This window comes from Callionymus lyra, chromosome 5, assembly GCF_982586985.1.
Source record: "Callionymus lyra chromosome 5, fCalLyr1.hap1.1, whole genome shotgun sequence".
In the NCBI taxonomy this organism is placed as follows: Eukaryota; Metazoa; Chordata; class Actinopteri; order Syngnathiformes; family Callionymidae; genus Callionymus; species Callionymus lyra.
Window position 1 is genome coordinate 10,327,025 of NC_141822.1, and position 23,060 is coordinate 10,350,084.

Below are 23,060 nucleotides of genomic sequence, written 5' to 3' on the forward strand. Positions count from 1 at the left end.
TTAACCATTTATTTTTTCATAATTCAAAAAACAAACAATTGAACTGATTTATTTTTTACTAGCTCTGTCATTTATATATTTTTAAATCTGGCTTAAATTACTTTATAAAGTAAAGTACATTAAGATTGAGTTATTTACTTTTATTTCAGTCATTTTATTGATGTTTTTTTCCCAAATCTTTTTTTATTTGCATTAAACTTTAAAGCCTTGGTATGCGGGATTGAACCGGTTCATCATGACCTCTTGAATCTGAGTGTTTTCAATCATATGCCATTATTAGCATCCCACATCTGACGCCACTTGTGACGGACCGTGGAGAGAAAAAACAATTCTTCAGCGAAAGAAATGCTGAAAATTCTAAAACTAATTCTTACAATTTCCAATGTTCTGGGACACTGTAAATATTATCTTATTTAGCATTGACTCTCTTTAGCTCATGCTAGCACGATGAACGTTTTAGGATTTCGTTAAAAATCTTTCTCTTTTTGGGGGCGGAAACCACGGGATGGACCCACAACCAGAGGAGGTGGATTTTCACGTTCGTGAAAATAAAAAAAAAGCAGTTAAAAACATTCTTTAAAAACAAGAAGACACAGACATGATATTATTAGTTGATTTGTTTATTATTTTTTTTTAGCATTGACACCAAATGTACTCTACTGTTTTCACTCGCTATCGTAGGAGATGCATCTTTAATTGTAAACAGTGAGAATGATAATTTGCATTCAAGAACAAAAAACTCTTGCAGTGTATGACCAGGATGATGAAGAGCAGCAGCGTGTGTCGCTCACGGTGTTTTCAGCAAAAAAACAAACAAAAAAAAAACATCTTAATAGTTCTCAGTCTCTTGTATGTACATAAGATACAGCTGGAGCCTCACCAGCCGAGACCTCGATCCTTTATTTGATAGGAATTGTTTTTCCTCCGATGTGTTATCAACATTGTTTTTTTTCTTAAAGAATCGTATTTACAAACCGTCACGCCGCCCCCGGCTGCCCGCTGCCGGCGGCTTCACACAGTTAAAGAGTCGCGTTCGAAATCCGTCCAAACTACTTAGTCTTACATCGTTAAAAGTCAACTTTATAGCTCTATCGTTTTTTTTGTTCTTGCAATAGTTAATACAGAGCTCAAGCCGGTTGTCAGATACCCCACCCAGCCACCCGCCGCCCCCCCCCCACATTGCCCGTACAAATTCTAAACCAAAATAACATAATAATAATAATAATAATAACATAAAAAAATAAAAATATTGCACTTAAATCCAGGACAGCGTTGGACCTGTGTGGTGGTTAAAGAGGAGCTTTTAAGCCGAGTGCCTTTAAAGGGTGAAGCAGTCCAGCAAACTAAATAAATATTCTTTATACAACTTCTAGTCGACCGCGGGGAGTGACAGAATCCCCCCCCCTTTGAAAAAAAAAAAAAAAAAAAGCCGATATAAAAGAAAAATCTGGATGCACCAATGTCCTGAGAACGCTTCCACGGATGGTCCAGGATCAGCTACAAAAGGTTGAAGGATCTCTTCGGGTCCTTGCTTTTGTTTTTTTTCGCGTGACTTCTTCGCCGAGGTCTGCGATTCTTCACAGCTCTCGCTCTCGTCCTCTATTTACGCTGCGTCCATCTGTTCATCCGCTGTTTAACGGCCTCTTTCCACGCTCGTCTTAAAAAGCCATTTATAGAAGCGGGAGGAGTGGATGCATGTGCCTCTACTTTTTTTTTTCTCCTTTCCACTTATTGTTGTGTCGTACCGACAGCTCAGGATGTGGATGACGCAGTGACGGAGGAAAAAAAAAAAAAAAAAAGAGAAAGAAGAAAAGTAAGTGACAGAACAGTACCGGACTGTCTTCATGTCTGCAGGGTTTTTCTCTGAGAACTCCTTCCTTTTTTTTTCCTCCAGTACAACTGGACAGAGACATTTAAAAGATTTAAACGAATAAAGGACAGTGATCAGTCTCACACTCCGTCACAGGTCCGTTCGTGTGAACCTCTAATCCGGCGCCGCATCCTCTCGCTCGACAACGTGATGATGAACACACAACGTAAATAAAAAAAAAAAGGCAAAACAAAGAGAAACCCCCTCACTCGCGAAAAAACAAACTCTCTCTCGAGTTCTGCATTTTTTTTTTCTACGAGGACGAGGAGGTCGAGGTGGAGCTGGGCTTTTTTTGGTTGATTAAGTCCAAGTAGAGTTCCGAGCGGAGGAATCTGGGGTACGAGTCCTTCTCCATCAGCCCGTATATCCGCCGCTGAGCCAGGTCGAAGCAGGACCGCGTCACGCTCTGCAGGTTGTCCTTCGTGTGGTCTCGGGTGTAGGAGTCCAGGTTGACCTGCGAGGGGCAGCAGAGAGAGAGATCGTCAAGTTTCGCAAGCGTTTTCGTTCGAGTGTCATCTACGCGTTTTTTGGTTTAAGTCGAATTGCTCCTCTACTACAATATGACGGGAAATTATCAGGATTCTGTATGCCAGCAAAATAACTCAAAAACAGTTACTATGAAACTGTCAGGAAAATAAAGGTTATTTTTTGTTAAATGTGTTTGTTATGAGGGGAAGTTTCAGTTTTCTAATACTTTCCTATTAAGCAAAGGAATTAGATTTGATAAAATAATGATAGTAATAATAACAACAACAATAGTCTGGATGTCCGCACTTTCTGAGTACTTTTGTATTTGTCTCATATTGTTAACTTTTTTATTAATAGTTATTTGAGGACATTTAACTTTATCAATGTTTTTTAACTGATGTAAATGTTGTCGGTTTGTGGTACAAATGCGTCAAAACTCAAGGCCTTTCCCACTTATTTTATTCGGACTCCAAGAGATTTTAAAACATTTATTTTCGGGGGAAAAAATGCATTAAAAAAAGACCTTTATCAAGTCTTATCTGGAGAAAAGTGCTATTCTGTTTTAGAGCAAGTAAATTAAGTCATTCTAGAAGTTTTTAAAAAGATGATGAAATGTAATATAAGGAAATACAGGCGGCCATTTTTATTTTATGTGTGTTTTTTTCTCCCAACGGTACTTCAAAACTTGTAAAATTGTACTACCGTTTATTGTTACATTTATTATAATTGTATTTATTGTCATTTTCGTTGTCAATATGGTGTTTTCGATACTGTATGTTTAATCTTGTTTTTTTGTGTGTGATGAGTGTAGATAAAGGAAGTATCAAATACAATTTATGGACTTATCACTGAGTATTTTTGCTAAAAATCTTGACTCGTCGTGTGTCCAAGGATAATGATCCCCGGAACTTTCCCTGAGACATGTGTGTAGATATATACAGTATATATAATATACAGTAATACATATGTGCATCTATGGATGACTCACCTCTTTACACGACTGGATGGCGATGTATTCGGCGAATATCTTCTTGGCTTTGGAAGCCATCTTGGACTGCGACTTGACCTTCTTGTATTCCTCGCACGCCAGCCAGAACTCCAGGTTCTCCTCGCTGAACTCTGTGCGCAGGAACGCTCTGAAGGCTGCCAGGCCGTCTGAGGAGGAAGAAGAAGGAGGAGAAGATGATGAGTGGAGGATAAACAAGGAGAGAGCGCCATGGCAACCTCCCTACAGCTCAATCGCTCCTCTGGGTTGTGCCGCCCAAAAATAGCCCAGGTTTTGATTGTCATGACTCATGTGCCCGAGGCCAAAGGGTGTAAAGTCGGGCGACGTCACACGAGCGACGACTTACTCGCTGACGCCGCCGCGAGCTCATGACATAATCGCCGCCTCTTTATCCCATAATGTCAACAAAGGTGCAGAAAGTAATGAAATGTTCTGATGATCATGTCGATGATTAACCGACGCGAGCGACTCCTTTGTTGACAGACGTGTTTGGAAGTGTTGACAGAAGATTGAAATTTAACATTTAAAACGATTTTTTAAGCAGTGCATTCTATATATTTTTTTAAAAACTGAATTCAATCATTTAATATATTGAATTTGAATCAAAAAAATTAATTTCAAATTGAACTATTCTATCTTTTCGATATACCTGCATAGACGTGGATTTGTAAGACAAATATTTATTGCAATAAAAACAGTTAAAAATGGCTTTTTGTATAAACTATTTTTTGCATGACTTATTAACTTATTGCAAATAAACAAGATGCAAAAGGGAAAAAAACGCTTAAGTATATTTAATATTTAATTAACTTGCAAAAAAAAGCGACATGTCATAATAATAAATAATGTTTTATTTATAGCATTTTAAGACGCTCGGTGTCACGAGATGCTTTACGAAAACAAACCATAATTACAATGTATTTAATCATAAATATATAATATCACTTAAAATGATGCTTATTGTCATATAGATGTATTTAATAAGTAAAAGGTACACTCAACCACTGTATATTCTTAGAAAAAAATATTTGATGGTGTTTTATAAATACAGTGACCTGGAAACTGCAAAAAAAAGAAAAAAGAAAAAAATTGCACAATTAAAATGATGCTAAATGTATTTATTATTAAGGGTAATAAAAGGTATTCGTCTCACTTATCCACTGTATATTCGTAAAATAACTACTAATATAGTGTTTTATAAATACAATGACATGAAAACTGTGCAACAAAAAAAAAAAAAAGATTTGCGCAATTAAAATAATGCTAAAAGTATTTATTATTAAGGGTAATAAAAGGTATTCGTCACACTTAACCACTGTATATCCTAAAAAATAACTAGTATTATAGTGTTTTATAAATACAGTGTCATGAAAACTGTGCAAAAAAAAAAAAAATAATAAATAAAAGATTTGCACAATTAAAATGATGCTTAACGTATTTATTATTAAGAGTAATAAAAGGTATTCGTCACACTTAACCACTGTATATTCTTAAAACAACTACTATTATAGTGTTTTATACATAAAGTGAGCTGGAAACTGTGGAACAAAAAGGTAAAAGATTGAATTGCTCAAAACGCAACAACCATGAGTCACTTTAACTAGTTTTCTTTTCCAGAAGTGAATAAAACGGTTTCAAAGTAACATTATCATGAGCTGTGTTGACTGTAAACACACAAAGAAAACCTCCTGCGGAGCTTCTTTCTTTTCTCTTTTCTTTTCACAAAAGTTGGTGATGAGAGGAAAAAAGGGCAAAAGAAAAGAATGGCAGGAAGAAGGTTCCACCCACTGGCGTCCGTTCCCATGAAGCCCTGATAAGCAGGAGATCATCTCAAAAAAAAGGAGTAAAGAAGAGCAGGAATGGAGGTAGAAGAAGAAGAAGAAGAAGTGGAGGATGAAGGGAGGAAGTGATGGGAAAACTCACATTTGTGCGTCAGCAGCTTGTCCAGAGAGTCCCCCCACTTGAGCGCCTCCTCGGGCGTGGGCCTGCAGATGAAAGCGGATCGGTTCTTGAGTAAACCCATCTCTGCCAGGTTTCTCATTGTGTGACCCATCCGTAGATACCGAGTGAGAGCTGGAGATAAGAAAGTCTAAAGTATCTAGTGTCGCTCCAGAGCCATGAATGTGTCTCATCTGAGGGGGGAGGAAGCTTTTATACTCGCGCTGAGCCCTACAGGGGGAGGAGCTTAGAGCAGCCAATAGGAGCGCGAGGACAACTAGAAAGCCCCTCCCCCTCTTCTCTACTCTTCTCTCTCTCTTCTTTTGCTTCAGACTGAGTCTCACCCGCTTTTCTTCTCCTTCAATCCACATCTCGAGGCTTTTGTTCTAAACTGAGGGGAGCTGAAGAGCATTTGCATTCTGGAACGTCAGCCACGTTTTAATTGAATCGAAGTTTAACATGATTTTAAGTTAACTTTTGAATTAACATTGAGTGTTAAATATGAATACAATGCTTGGAATAAACTGCTTCAAACTGTTTTGGTTTCAGTCTCTTACTTAAAATAATAAAACACTATCATATGTTTTAAAATCAATGTATATTAGCTCCGTTAATTTGAATTAATTCATTTTTTTGCACAATGATGATTTTATTTGTGCGTTAGTTAACACTTATTTTGCAATATTTCATTATTGTATCATAATATTAGGCCTGTAGCGTCAGTAATACTCGCGTATGATATGTAAGAAACGGTTATTCTTATTTATATTGTGTGATAATCCGTTGTTTCAGCAGATTTTATTTGGTTCTACACAACACTGTGTGTCTGGAGCAGCAGACAGAAGCGTTCAATTATCATTAAAACATTAATAATTTAGATTTTTTGCTGTAATTCCCTTATTTTTGCAATATTTATGAGTTACTGTACAAACTTTTGGTTTATTTATGAGTAACCTGCAGGATTTTCTAATACAAATGATCATAACTTGTATTAATTTGTAACAATATGCATCGTTTTAATCAATAAATACACTTTTCTTTTAAAGTTTGTGTTTAAATCATGTCCTTTTTTTATGTTGTACCGTTTGCAGTAAATCATTAAATGATTAAAATTGAATCAGTTCTAGATTTCAAGGAGATATTGTAAAAATAAAAACTGCAACCTCACCGTAAATAGGAATTATTTAGATGCTCTTGATATTAATTTCGGGATAATTGTCTGTTATTCGAGAACGTGCATCGATGACAATCACTGTATTTGAATATTGTTCGCAAAAATCTGCGTTTTATTTGGGTTTTTTCTTCACAAAAAAAGAATAAAAAATGTTAATAACATGGGCATTTTAATGCATGCAGAATAAATAAGTAAATATAATATATAATTAAGTTGAAATTGAACAAAAATCCTAGTTACATCACTTTGAGATTTATTAATAGAGTAGAAATAAAAACTAAAAGTAGCCGTCACATGACCTCACTAGCTTTTTAAATGTAGACTAACATCACACTGTGATCTCTGCCCACTCGTCTCTCTTTTCCAGCGCCAGGTCATTGTGGCGAGACCTGAGCCGGCGCTGACAACAAGAAAAGAAAAAGAAAAAAAAAAAAACACGCCTTCACACACACACGCTGTCAGGAAGTGGTCACTTACTTGACTGACTTCATACACTTGTCTAGCTTGCTGGCTGCGTTGCTTCCTGGAGATTCGTTCCTCCTCCGCAGGAAAGCCAAGCGATTCTTCATGTCTTTGGCCCTAAGGTGGAAGGAGAGATGAAGAAAAAAAAGAGAGAGACATGAAGGTGAGTATCCCACACAGTCACAGAATCCGTGGAAACAAGTTCAAAATCCGAGCGACACCAAGAAAAAGTTTTGAGGAAGTTTCAGTACATAATATTCTCCCGGAAAGGAAAAAAGCTCCTTTTTCCGCCAGCTCTCCTGTCAATCTGGGAGGATGAGGTTTGTGTCGGCAGGTTCCTGTGCGGCGGAGGAGGAGGAGGAGGGAGACTCCATCCTCCTCTTCATCATCCTCCGCCGCCCGGAGAAAGATGACCCCCGAAAAGCTGGCGCTGACCTTCCCGACAAACTCCTCCGGACCACTTCGCCCGACCACCGAGGTCTCACCGCCACCGGACGCCACCCCCCCCCCCGGAGAAGTTTCGGTCCCCGTGGACGGAGAGATTTCCTCATTTCCCATAATCCCCCTGGTGCTCGTCCTGGCTTCTCCCCGACCTGAAGCACGTGGAGGGCCTCGCTGGGATGTGACCTCACTCGACACCCATTTCCTGAGTCCCTGCTTTTGATTTCCACCGTGAATTAGCCGGGACCGCTAATAGCTCGGCTCAGAGGTGTGTGTGTGTGTGTGTGTGAGAGTGTGTGTGGTTACCGGTCTCATCACCAGCTCCCCCAGAGAGGATGGATTAGGAGATGCAGGTTTTTTTGCACACTTGTGCTATTGAACAAATTATCCAGACGAGAAAAAAACGCGCCTCACGAAATCTTCCGATAACAGAGGAACAAAATGACACTTCATAGCTCATCTGCAGGCATTGACAATTAAAAACGTTCTTTTATCTCTTTTTCCGGGAAAATGTGGCTCAAGAATTTGACCCAAAAATTATAAAAATAGATTTTTGAGAACATTATTTAAATATGATGATATATAAGATATTTTAAAACGTACAAGAACATATATTTTAAAAGTAACTTCAAGAACATCTACAATAATAATTTATAAGTGTTTTTAACATTATGTGCCTTGAATCCAGAACTAAATAATTAAATGCAAACACTAAAACATGCATAAATATCAATTTTAACTGTACTGATTTTATAGTACAGCTTTTAATCGCCTTATGTGTCGTTTTCTACTTTTATTCACGGCTTTCGACAAATGGTTTTTATTTTACTGTGTGATTTTATTGTCTTATGTGATTTTAATGTTTCTATTTTTACCTTTAAAGTGTCTTTAAGAGTCACGAAAGGCACTTTTCAATAAAAATAATTATTATGTGAAATGTAAATACAAATATAAACATGTGAAAAATGTGTACTTATCAGTAAATACTATCCAAATTACTACAAAATAATACAGATTACTATGAGCCGTTTCTAAAAATTGGGCTGGTTGATCATCATTTATGAAATTAAATGAACCAAAAGTGTTTACAGTAACTAACAATAATTTAGGAAAATGACATTAAACGTAGGAATTTTTGTTTTTTAAATCATAATTGAATGATAATGTCTGCTGGTCTAGCTTGTGTGAACCACAAATACTACAATTTATGCAAGTGGTTCATTTAAAAAAAAAAAAAAATTAAATAGCTGACCAAGTTTAGCCTTAAAAATCTATAACAGTTTCTCCTCCAAGTTAGTTATGAAAATACAATTCTCAATTTCTCAATCCTACAATATTCAACTTATTTCCAAGTTATTAAACATATAACTGATCAATTCTTTGCTCACCTATTGCTTGCACAGACTGACATTTCCATGTAAATGTTAACCTCAACTCACATGGCTCATGTTTGTGTTCGCCTCCTTCACAAACAGGCCTCTTGGAGTCTCGCAAAGTCGACTCACTCACCACTTTAAACACACACAAGGTCGGACGCACAACGTCTCACACACACACACATCGTCTCACACACACACACACATCTAATGTGAGGACGGCATTCACGCCAGTCCTTGAAGAAGCCATTGGAACCGTTGATCATGTCAAGACATGTAACTTTCCTGCAGCAGATCCGTGAGTGTGTCCTCTGTTCACTGTCCAGGTTACTTCTCCAGTAACCCCGGATCTCAGAAAGCTGGATCACGCACGTCTACATGCTGTGAGTTTGTAAAGCAGAAAGTATTTGTGCGAGTGTAACCTGCTGACTTTTCATTTGAGAAACGTGATTCACGGCTTCCTGTCCCTGGTTTTATGACGAATGTGAGATGGTTGTGACTCATTCGATTCACCGCTGAACGTTTGAACATCTGGTTCAGGTGAGCGAGACCAAACCGGTCGATACAAGAACGTGAGCTCGATTATTCTCTTACAAATACATAGAAGGTTATTAAGCAACTTATACTTCATCATACTTCAAGGAGAGCAAAGGGCCCGATGGAAAGTTCCCATTCAGGTTAACGTGCTAATGCGAAAGCAACAAGATGCTAAACTAGCTTGAGTGTTAACCTAGCTAGATCGTTGCACTTCTTAAATTCAATTAATAAAGCTTGTTTTTCTTTCCTTAACAAGTTTAGTTATGTTCTTGTGCAACCGGATTTTAAGCATAGTTAGCATAGCAAGTATAATTATAGCTGTTGAACTAGCAGGTATGGACGAAAATAGCTTCAACGTAAATGAAGCGATAATCGCAATGTAATTGAAATAGAAAGACTTTATGTAGCGAGGGCAAGAATCTGTCGTATGATGGGCAACGATAAGATATATTGCGATACTGTAGTAACAAGGATATATGTGTAGTATTGTCGAGTACTTCACTCTGGTGTTGCAGAATTTACAGACCACATGACTCTTGACGAAGTCGTAACTGCTTTCATTTGTTTTTAAACCTAAATATGTCCAAACATCAGCTTTAAAAGCTGCTGGAGTCGACTGTATCCTCTCGTCCTCAGTCATACTGGGATCTTGTGGTAATTCAATACTCCTTTAACTGGGGAGGATGTAACGACTGTTAATTGCAACATAAAAATAAACACTGTGTGAATAAATGTTTATCTTGAATAAAAATGTTTATAATTATTTTATTTTACGGCACTGTATTGAACTATAAACCTTAAAATAACTAAGGTAACACATACGCTTAAAAAGCCGAAAATGGAAAAGGTAAAACTCAATATAGTGCTGTCGAATATCGATAGTTTCATGGAAAAGAAAACCGCAATATATCACGTAACGTATCAATGTTTTATAACACACTAAGCTAGTACGTAGCTTACTGTGCTCAGGTGTAACACATTACTTTACAAAATTAAAATTTCAAGAACATACTACTTCTTAATATTCTTTTGCCATTGCAATTGTTTTTTAATTTAATTTTGCTTTATATACTGTAAACTATAGCTTAAAAATGAACATGATCTGTAGTGTAACTGATACAACATAAAAAAAGAAGGCTAAGGGCTAAAGGCTAAAGTTGCTTCGCTATTATCATAAGCTAACGATGTTAGCACGGTATCGAGCTGATGCATAATGTAGCTTAAAATACGAATCTTACTTTAAAGGTGAATGATATGGTTTTGAAAAGTATTATGTACAAAAACGTTTTTTATTTAATTATTTACCGTAGAAAACAACAGTCGGGAGTATAAACTACATGTCGTGGCTCAAGCATGTGTGAGTAAAAGTTTATAATACATTTTTTCGACGTTGAAGGAACGACATGTTCCGACTCGATGACTCATGCTCCGCTTATCTACATCGGCGGCGGCGGCACCGCAGGTTCCCAACCTGAGAACCTGCTGACACATTTGTTTCAGCGCCCGAGGGTCATGATGCCGCCATGATCTGTGAATTCACAGAATCAACAAAGCCGCTATTAAACACTTCAGGAATGTTGCACTCTTGACTCGTGCCAAGCGTTCGAAACGGAAAGTATTACAGTACGTCTTACGATCTGAGACTCATACTTTGAGGAGCCACCATGTGGTTTTACACTGAACTACAAACACAAACAACATGTATTCATATAACCTTTGATACTTTATTTTGAGTAAGGGAATGTTTTTCTTAGTAATAAATGTATAAATACAACTTAATAACCTAGTCACAGCTAAGTACTAAATGTGACGGTTGGAGACTTTTTTTTCCCACTTTCATTACGACTATACTTCCCGACACTCTGGTCGCAACAATAACATTCTAAGTGAAGAGGTGTGAAGTATTTTAACTCTCCAATTATTCCAGGCTTGCCCTCTTCCTATTCCCTGTCTGCGCGGCTCACATTATCGCGCACGCTAATAGCCGCCGCGGGCTATTCCTGGAGTCCTGGATGTAGGCCGCACTCCCAGGGAAAGGCTCCGGGAACCTTCGGGGAGAACGAACGAGAAAGTCACGGCAGATGACGACGGGACGCGTCGCCTTTTTTTTGATTTATCGTTTGTTTAGCGTGACAACGAGGACGGCTTCACGAAGCCCAAATACAGTCGTCGTCGGGACTGTAGAAGACACAGGACGGTGGCAACGTTTAGCACTATTTATGTCTGTGTGTACAAAAGGTCAAAGGTTAAGTTCTCAGTAACTCATTAAAAAAAACTCCACGAGTTCCACTTGGCGGTAAATACACAAATAATAACTGAAAAATAAACAGTGTGGTCAGACTAATTGACATGTTTACACACTAGAAAATAAACTATTGTCTGCTTTTTTGGACCTGATCGTCACATTTAAACATGTACAACACAAATGCAATAAAACACTTTTGTAGTAGTTTAAGTATTTTTTTTCCACTTGAAAATTTGATTTATCTCACGGTAAATTATTGTGTAGTCTCTCCAGTTGTGTATGTTAAGGAAAATGTAAACATTTCCGAAATAAATGTAATATTAAGTTTACTTTCGTAAAGAAATACATTTATTGGTAATGTACTGTATGTTTATGTTTAATCTGGATGAATTAAATTATTTATTTCAAACTTTTTTCAAACAAAAAAATTAGTAAATTATTTGGATGTACAAAATTAAAAAACACCACTTAAACAAAAAAGTAGAATAAAAAATAAAACATAACAAAACCTTGTAGTTCGAAAAAGAAGTAGGATGAAGTAAAGTACTTGTTGTCCTACACCTTTTTAGTTATTCTTTTAGTTATACAAGAAATACAAATATATTAATATATAAAGACTATAACGTAATATAGTGTAATATATGAGCATATGCTAAATAGGTAGGAATACACATGATATACATAATATATAATCATTTTAAAGATAATATAAAAAAACTTGTTCATGCTGATGCTAATCTAACTTGCGTGCTAGTTTGTCTCGTCTGTAAAAATCACAAGATACAAAAGTTATTTTTAAAATCGATAAAAAAACAAGCCCGAGGTCAGCAATAAAACATGAAATGAGTCGTAATTAAACCATTCAAGAGTCGACAACAAATCCATTGAAAGAAGATTCATGGCTTCATCTGTTCCTAGAAGATCAACAAAACGGGGAACTGTCCTAAATCTGCTCCACGAATAACACCCACTGTCTTCCGCAGTCAATCAAGACCTCGGTCCAAAAAAAGAGCGAACACTATTTCTGTTCCCATCATCATCACAGACCACATGAGTGACTCCTATTCTTGAAATCCAGGCTGGGTATTAAAAGTAAGAGGGGCAGCCTCGGCTCAGGAGTCGAAGCCACTTCCTCTCAAATAGTTGGAGTGCTTGAGGCTCCGCCGGGGATTCCTGTCCCTCACAGCGACTGTCAAATCAGTTCCACGCAGAGGTCACGGCGTCTTAGAGAGCGACACAACCCTAACCACGAGACTACCACGGATCCTCACCTTTCCAGGTACTTCTCGGAGAAATCCACCATGGTGAGAAACATGGACGCCCCCTTAGGTCCGGGTAAAAGAGTCGGCATGTACTCGTCCGTCAGGAAGCCGCTCCTGTGGCCCCCGGGGCTTATTTGACAATCACATTCCTCAAAGCCCCGAGAGGCTGTGGCTTTATAGAGTCTCGGGGGTCTGGCGGAGGCGGACCCTGGGGTCGACCAATGGTGGGGAAGGACCGGTTTCTGACATGAGGCCTGGACAGGTTACAGTGGTGCTCGTAAAAAAAAATGTTTACCACGACTGTCAGCTCTTGGTGTTCGGAGCTGACGACAAACACGACACTGGAACTACTTCTACCTTTAGAGCCAAAATACATTTAGAAACTTTTACTAAAAGCTCTGACCTGTCTTTAGGATCAGGCACAAATTGTAGTACTATATGTTTTTTTCTCTGCAGTATTACTTGTAAGCATCAATGTAAAAAATATGGCAGTTCGAGGCGTGTGAGGTCAAAATAATACTATAAAACCGACCGTTTTTAAATGTTTCCGATGGTTATCTACCAATTTTATTAATAGTACAACTTTACGTGAAACTTCTTATTTTTCTTTCTTTGTTTTTTTCTTTCTTTTACTTTTATCCGTAATTATTTAAAAGGTCAAATATTACTTAATTTATGGCATAATGTGTTTGATATACTTTATTCTTAATTAAAAATTCACAAAATCTTTTAGAATCCTTCAATAAAATGCATATTAAAATTAATAAATAGTATGCAGTTAGATTAAGCTTATTTAAGAATTTCCTTTTATTTATTCTTTTTCCTTTTGTTTTTGTTTTTTTGTTTTATTTTGACTTGACGGCCCCTAATAACAGTCACGGTATATAACGTGCCCACCACAGGATTCAAATATATACTGGTTTTACTTACAGTACTGTAACTGTATTCCCAAAAACTAGTGATGTTGTTTGGATACATTTGAAATCATTCATCTCAACAAATTTTCTTTGTTGTTTTATCCATATTTCATGAAACCAAAAAGCAATTTCCACCGAAAATTCCAACGACTTAAGACAGACTTTGAGAATGTGATAAGGCTCGAACTCCAGGAGGAAGTCGATGGGATTGACTGAACTTGAAAAATTGAAGTTTTTCTACATCAGAAGATCTGTTTATCATAAGAAAAAATCGCATTAGTGAATATAATTTTCTGGATATTTTATGATTGAATCAATCAATACTATGACCCAAACAGGAAGTAGGTGAATGCTGTCCGAAACAGGAAGTTGGGATCTTTCAAAAACGGAAAAGCAATTCACCTGTAAGTAAGTAAGCAAGTAAGTAAGTAAGTAGTACTTGTTAAGCGCTTTTCTAGACCAGGGTCACAAAGCGCTTAAACAATCAAAACAATACCCAATAAAATATATACTTTAAAAGATCAAGATAACACCGAGAACAACACAGGAGTCTCAGAGAATCAAGGAAAAGTCTGCACGAATAAAAAATGTCTTAAGATGTTTCTTGAAGGAGTCAGTAGATCATCAAACACAGAGATCGTTCCAAAGCTTAGGAGACAACAGTCTGGAAGAATTTCTCTCCTCTGGTCCGGAAGCGTGTTCAGGAACCATCAGTAGATTCTGATCCACAGACCTCAGAGCCCGAGCTGGGCTGTAAGGCTGGATCAGAATCTACTGATGGAAGGTCTGACCATGAACAGATCTGAAAGTAAGAACCAGAATTTTAAAGTTGATCCTGAAATAAACTGAAAGTCAACGAAGAGATTTAAGGATTGGACAAATGTGAGTTCTTCTACTAGAGCATAGCTTTTTAATATCTAATTGATACAAATGATCCTGCAATATTAGAGTGTTCCTCCTGGAGCTGAAGTCACATCATATTCACAAGGCTAATTTTTTAGTTCAATGTTGAGCTTTTCTATGAAGTATTAACTCTGTTTTTACTGTAGCCAATAGCTCTGTATTCATAGTATCACCCCCGGTCTTTAGCTTTGCTTCAAGCAATTCAAAATATTTGATTGTTATGGAAAATCCTGATTTATAAAAAAGGCTTTAGCATTCAACATTGAAATAAATAGCAAAAACACACTGGAAAAATGTTTCCTTGGAAAAACATCTGCCCTTTTTTGTCTTTCTTCTCCTCTCTCTTTGCTACTTAGATTAAAGGAGTAAACAAAGGCACGTTTTCTGTCGTCCTTCTGTAACCTCTGAGTCAGTTTGTTTCTTCTTCTCTTCCACGCCGTTTATTGCTGCTCGCGCTTTTCTAATCCTGTTTGTACATCCACAGTCTTGTGATATTTAAACACACACGGATCAAGACGGTCCCAAAAATACATGGCAGCGCATGACGAGTCGGTCCCACGCCTGTCCTTAAATGATCACTATATTATATTTACATATTATATCACAATATTTATGAACTTCATCAAATCGAATAGAGACCTGTATACAAAGACTTTTGTCAATAAATATGGGATTACAGTGTATCACAAAAGTGGGTACACTCTTCACAATTCTGCAGATATTTAAAGTGTATCTGTTCAAAATGTCAAAATGACACTTTGACACAATGGAAAGTAGTCGCTTATATAACAGTGTAAATGTATAGTAGTGTATAGTTCCTTCAACATAACTCAATATACATTATGTCCAAACCACCGGAAACAAAAGTGAGAACGGTCCCTTAGAGACTACACTCCTTTATATATATATATATTGAAGTTTAAAATGACTTTTGTAAAGTATTTAAGCATGTTTTAAAGTTGTTCAATGTTTTTCATAATATATATTTTTAGCACAGCCAACACACAATCTGTCTTGTGTTGATTATTACTGCATGAAGAGTGTTTTATTTTGAAAAAAAGGAACTGGATTTTTCCACAAAGTAATATCAGAGACTCTTGCAACGTCAAAATGCTGGCGTTAAAATAGCGAATATTTATTTTAAAAGTTTTCTAAAGTTTTCTAATTTACAAAAAAGTTTTTAGCGTTACGGTGTGATGCCCTTTTTAATGTATATCAGTTTTCTGTTTTAATGTGAAGGTAATAAAAGGTCATGAACCCCTGCTGTGACACATCTGTGAGATCCACCACCTGACACCTGAACATAAACAATACCTATCATAGCGGAGCAGTCGTACAGAAATAATGGACAATCACGGGAACACGGCTATGAGAGGAAGACGTGAGGCGACGGAAATAAAGGAAGGAAGAAACAAAAAAAACAGTAGGTGAAAGGAGAGAGAAAAGTGCTCAGGAAGTCAAGGTCCGGGCTGGAATGTTTGTAAATGATGTACGAGTGAGGAGGAAACAATGAGTCGACTGTGCTGCGCTCATGAAACCTGAGGAGAGGAAAATCTCAGGCTGGACGAGAACTTTTTTTCTCACGAGGAAACTATAATAATCATCAGAAATGTGAGATACTTGTGTTATCTCTGGGTCAAGGTGACCCGGTGGCCTGAAAACATGTGTTTGTGGTATCCCTTGTGTGGTCCCTGGGTCAAGGGTGACCTGGGGTCCTGAAAGACAAATGTGTGTTTGGTATCCCTTGTGTGATGTTTGTTTTTCGGGCCTTTGGGTCACCTTGACCCTAAGATAACACAAGGGTTAAGATTGGGTCGAACAATATTTATCACTAGCAGATTTTAATGCAATTAGTTTTTTAAAACCTCTCTTAAAAAAACAACTTTTTTAGTGAATTTAAGGGATACATCTTCACATACGAACAAAGAGAAAAAAAAAAAAATTTTAAAAGGAAGGGTGAGTAATGCTACAAGAACAGAATTTCTGGCTGAATCTCTAGTGATGCATTTTACGTAAGGTTCGAGTACCAAAATGATAATAGCATTAATAATACATTTACTGAATGTTGGGACTAAATTTGTACATTTACATTAAATAAACTAAACTAAACTAAACTAAACTAAACTAAACTAAACTAAACATCTACATCTACATCTACATCTACATCTACATCTACATCTACTCGTTAACCCAAATAAAACGGGACCTTTGAACTCAAAAATCCCAAATTTTTAACAATCAATTTGAGAAATCGTTTCCCATTATCTGAGTAATACTGAATGACCAGAACACGTCCACAGGGGAGTCCAAACGTACCTTAAAGAATCAGTCGGGGGGCTGCAAGAAAAGGAAAAAAGGAAAAAAAATAAAGTATTATTAAGGTGTTGTTTTAGGTTCGGGTTGTGACCAACAGCAGCGAGAGGTTTGTCAGACGCTCAGGTTAAGAAATTGGAAAAAACGGTAACTAGATGTTGCAGACAGAGACAAAAAACAGAAAAACATCAAAAAAAGGAAGAAGTAAGATTTAATTTAAGGACAACTAATGTAAAAAACCGACTCTCCTGACCCACATGTTTAAAATGTTAAAGTCTTCCTCTCCTATTGTTCCATAAAGTTCTCCCTCGTCTGAAATCTGGGCGAATGAGAGGTGACGAACCTTGACTTCCGACCAATCACCTCGGAGTGGGCGTGGTTATCGCAAACAAGATTTAATCTCCAAAGTTTTATCAGTGGGCGGGGCTTAAGATCACTTTCTTATCTTAGTATTTCAATGAAAATAAACCTTTTCTCAATGATGGAAACAAAGAGAAAATTGTCAATTTTTAAAACCACATAAAGTTACTAATCTTACTACTGCCTATTTGCCATTTTGACTCTCCACTAACTTAAGACCCCACCTGCAGATTGTCGCCGAAAAAAACATTGTGTCGTCAAACAACGTCTTAAGAAATTTGGATAAAACCGGACATCAAGGAAGTCGCCTTGAATCTCGACCCGAGTAAAACAATAAAATGAACAAGCAGAATATGGAGAGAGAGGAAATTCTTATTTATATTTTATATTAAATACCACCATAACTTCATTTATATTTTATATAAAATACCCATACAACTACATTTATATTTTATATAAAATACCCCTTTAACTATGTTTATATTTTATATAAAATACCCCTTTAACTATGTTTATATTTTATATAAAATACACCCATAACTGCATTTATATTTTATATAAAATTCCCCTTTAACTATGTTTATATTTTATATAAAATACCACCATAACTACATTTATATTTTATATAAAATTCCCCTTTAACTACGTGATATTTTAAATAAAATATCCCTATTACTAAATGTATATTTTATATAAAATACCCCTTTATCTACGTTATATTTTATATAAAATATCCCTATTACTACATTCATATTTTATATAAAATACCCCTTTAACTATGTTTATATTTTATATAAAATACACCCATAACTGCATTTATATTTTATATAAAATTCCCCTTTAACTATGTTTATATTTTATATAAAATACACCCATAACTGCATTTATATTTTATATAAAATACCCCTTTAACTATGTTTATATTTTATATAGAATACACCCATAACTGCATTTATATATTATATAAAATACCCCTTTAACTTCATTTATATTTTATATAAAATACTACCATAACTACATTTATATTTTATATAAAATACCCCTTTTACTATGTTTATATTTTATATAAAATACACCCATAACTGCATTTATATTTTATATAAAATACCCCATAAATTTAATTTAATTTTTTGTTGTACTAATTAATTTTGATGTTTCACGAGACACTTTTTCCCTCATTTACTGGTAATACATTGCTTTTAAAGACTCAAGCAGGATCAAGGAGGGATTGATCCTTGAAGTATGGAGTTCCCGCAGTATTTGTTGAGGTTTTTAAGGCGGTAAATTGATTATGAAGTGAGGTGACAATGACATCAAGGGTGCCTCAATAACATTTAAAATGTTTTTTTTCTTTTGCCACATGATTTAGGCGGATAAATAAAGCAGTAAACACTGGAGGTCAGCGGAGAGCGAGGTGAACACATGGAGCCTCGACAGCAGCAACAAAGAGAAGATCCAAGTGATTTAAGGCGACTCGGTTCATGTTTCAATCAGCCGCAGATAATGGTTTGGAGAGCGACGGTGAGATAAAGAAGAAAAAAAAGGGTCAAGAGAGAAGACGGTTGGAAGAAGAGATAACGAGTCACTGATGTTATCAGTGTTTGTTACAGTAGAATTCAAAAGAACGTTAGCGATTTAAAGGGTTTGAGCTGAGCCAGAAGGCTGAGCTTCGGAAGCTTGTTCTTCTCACTCAAGAAATAAGGTAAAAAATATGAAATTATTTTAAATTGGGAGCTTTGTCGTCCACAAGAGACTTAATTTTTTCTATTAAAATGAAAAAGCACCTGAGACCAATATCCACAGATGGAAGCTTCACTCTGGCTCAGGAACACGTGTGAGGACAGTTTGGAATCAAGACTTAATATATAATATATATTTTCGGTAAAATAAGAATGGGGAACACATATTAACTATTAATAATGTACTTATTCACATATGTATTAACATAAAAAATAGCCACTTATCATCCATTATAGAGTAATTAATTAGTTAAAAAGTATTAAGTACAAATACATTGTGACTATATTTTACCATTAACAACATTACAATTAGGAGTTCAAGCTGAACAACACATTAATAACTGATTATTAAGAGGAAATAAAGAAGTTATTTAATGTTTCTCTTGGTTAAAACCAACTTCTCTCTATTTTACCCATTATTAGGTGTAAGTACAGTGAGAAAAGTAGTTGATTATTAATCAATATAAATCACTATATATTGTATTATCAGATTGTATTGTATTATCAATATTGTATTATATTGATCCTCCTGAGGGATCAATACAGTTCTATCTATCTATCTATCTATCTATCTATCTATCTATCTATCTATCTATCTATCTATCTATCTATCTATCTATCATGTATCTATCTATCATGTATATATCTATCATGTATCTATCGTGTATCTATCATGTATCTATCTATCATGTATATATCTATCATGTATCTATCATGTATCTATCATGTATCTATCTATCATGTATCTATCTATCATGTATCTATCATGTATCTATCATGTATATATCATGTATCTATCTATCTATCCATCTAAAAAGTATAGTTTCCTATTTACTCAAAAATAAGTTCTTGTGAATATGTTTCTAAAGTGCCTGCACATTTAAAACGTAATTCACAAGTATTTGAACGGTTATAACATTAAAAAATGTTTTAGAATTAAAAGTATTTTTCTACAAGTATTAACAGCATCATAATTTACTACAAATGTGTATTTATTTAGTAATTATCTTAACATATCTTCCTTTTTGAGTCACGAAAAGATTCAGTATTATTAATAGTGAATTACTTTTCAGATGGTATTTACAGCTAATAAGTGGTAGAAACAGAGAAGCTAGTTTTCACCAAAAGATAATCTTTAACTATGTATATATTTATTGTTAATAATCAGTAATTAAGAAGTGAACTTGTGCTATTTAAGATAATATATAGTCACATTAAACATGGTGTGAGTTTATCATAGGTGACGAATCTTTTGTGATATAAACACGTAGCTTATAAATACTTAACATGTTCCTCATAAGTGTTACCATGTTTGGTAAATGATGATTTATTCCTTCAGCTTTAAAGTTTGAATCAAGAAGATTTTATTGGTGGAGGACATCTGGAAGCTTCCCATTATTTACGAGCCCATAACGTGGCAGATGCTCGGTTAATCATCTGCGGGTTCACGCTGGAACCAAAGGATCCTGGAACAGGTCAAGGCTGTAAAATTTGTGGGTCAGAAAAATCTTGTTGCCTGGCGCTGACCCCGCTGCGCGAGCAAGCAAAACGTTGTTTGCCGAGCGTGACCTTTGCTGGCCATGATGTCAGAGCGGTGACCCCCGAAGATGGCGGTTGAGTTATGAAGATACAGGAAAGAAAATTAGATTAATTAACATTTGGTACTAGAGAAAGGAATTAAAAAATACTTTAAACTCCGACAAAATATCCAATTTGGAAGATACAATAAAAATATATATAAATATACAATATTAAGACAAATAATGGTTGAATTCGTACAACTTTAAAATGAGTACGATTTAATGTATCATTTCCTAAACAAAACGTGTCAATAAAATAAAATAAAAAGTAAGTAATAATACATAATTGTGAGTTCAATTGTGAGTTTTAACAAAAATAAACAAAGACCACCATAGCCGAGTGTGGTGGTCACACTCATGAAAGTGTTTTTTTATTGTCCTTCACGGGGTGAAAATGTGTTTTTTTTTTTTTATCTTCCTCAAGAGGGTGTGAATGGAGCTCATTCAGCAGCTGATGAATCACAGACGTGTCGACACGCACACAAAGGCTGTTTACTCGACGCACACTTGTGCTTCTGACACTGCAGAAACACTGTGAAACACACATATGGCACCAGAGGAACGTGTCGCACTTTTTTAAATGAACCTTTAAAAACGTCCACCGGAGGCAAAAACGCTGGAGCGATGATGTGCTAATAATCTGAGAGGAACCGGAGTAATAAACGGAATTAAGATTATAACGCAAGTGCGTTGTTAAATTCATCTTAACAAAGGCGGTAAATCAAAATTAAACAGTAAAAACGCAATTGAACAGTAATCACTTATGTGCTGAAAAAAGGCTCCGCTAATACTTTTATGCTAACTTAGCCAACATGCTAATTTAAAGAAGTTATTGTCATCAATCGTAACTATAAAAAAATTGTAAAATCCCAGTGTCTAATGGAAAGAGTACATTTAAGTAAAGTCTAAATACTTTAGATACTTCACTATATGTACTGTATGTAAACTGTTGGTGCTAATGTTGCTAATGATTCGCTATTCAATGATAAAAGTACATTTTTCTCTGCGTCATTGATGCAATAAAGAGACAGATTTAGAAGAACGCTTCGTCTAATTTTGGTGCTAGCAATTTGATGTTAGCAAGTTAGCATTAGCAGATTGATTACTTTCTGTTACAGATTTGAAAACGTGTTTTCAAGAGGTTTGAAAATATGTATTTAAGAGAAAAAAGGATACCTTTATAAAACAAATATTTCAACTTTTGCTTGTGCTTATCAACCTATGCTCATGATTAGCTATTTACCATAGCCTGGTAAATATTAAAAGTGAATATTTACTTTTATATGGTAAATATTAAAAGTACATTTTCTCTCTTTATCAACAATAAACAAATAAAGTTGCAGACATGGTAAACAAATCTATGCTGCAAAACCCTTGAGCAATAGGAATTTTGTGCTCGGAAATTTAGCATTAACGGAATGATTACTTTCTCTAATACTTCTCAAATGTTGGTTCAAGAAGTACTAAACTCAAGTTTCAATCCATCTAAGAGGTAGAAGGATTATTAACAAAGCGGCTTTTTAAACTTTTCTAGCCAAGAAATGTTTAAACTACTGTTTGTGCTACGGTGCTAATGATTAGCGTCTCAAGCTAGCCTGTTAAACGATGAAATCCCTTCATTATTTAAGAGAACAAATCTGAGCGATGACGTCTTTTGTTTTGAGGTAAACTCGCGCCAAATTGAGAGATTACTTTTTAGCATTAGCAATTTAGCATTGTTGAAATTGTTGGTTACAAATAGAGCTGGGATTTCTGAAACCAGAGGTTCAAAATATGTATTTAAAATAAAACTTAAAAGCGAAAAAAGAGAACAAGAAAATAGCTTTTTCCGAATTAACGACTATAACGTGTCACATTAAACGTAGTAATATTATTTGAAGATTATTTCAATGACCATTGTCAGTCATTTTTACCACATATTGCGATGATTGTCTCGGGAATGAAGCTTTAATCCTCACACGTGCACTAACGTGGGCGTGAACCCCTGCTGGCCACAATAATGCAGCTGTTTGCTTGAAACAAATGACAGCAAACAGATGTTAAAGAAGGTGTGAAAATTCTTCACTTCTAAAAGTATTTATAACGACAGAATAAGCAAAAGGATTACAATCCTTCAGTGATCAAACCCTATAATAATATTTATGTTATATAAATTACCCCTTTAACTACATTTGTATTTTATATAAAATACTACTATAACTATATTTATATTTTATATAAAATACCCCTTTAACTACGTTTATATTTTATATAAAATACTACTATAACTATATTTATATTTTATATAAAATACCACTATAACTACATTTATATTTTATATAAAATACCCCTATTGCTACATTTATATTGTATATAAAATACCCCTTTAACTACATTTATATTTTATAAAAAATACCACTATAACTACATTTATATTTTATAAAAAATACCACTATAACTACATTTATATTTTATATAAAATACTACTAT

The 23,060-nt window shown here is 35.4% G+C and overlaps 1 protein-coding gene across 1 annotated transcript in view; it reads right to left on the reverse strand.

Moving 5' to 3' along the window:
* Positions 1–1,721: 1,721 nt before the first annotated feature.
* Positions 1,722–23,060, reverse strand: part of rgs3a (regulator of G protein signaling 3a) — a 197,069-nt gene continuing 175,730 nt past the window's right edge. Inside the window, exons 21-24 of the mRNA XM_087790739.1 lie at positions 6,934–7,035; positions 5,268–5,329; positions 3,327–3,493; positions 1,722–2,324 (exon numbers count right to left, since the gene is read on the reverse strand). Of these exons, the coding sequence (XP_087646865.1) occupies positions 2,124–2,324; positions 3,327–3,493; positions 5,268–5,329; positions 6,934–7,035 (532 nt within the window). The 3' untranslated portion in view covers positions 1,722–2,123. The remainder of the gene's footprint in view (positions 2,325–3,326; positions 3,494–5,267; positions 5,330–6,933; positions 7,036–23,060) is intronic.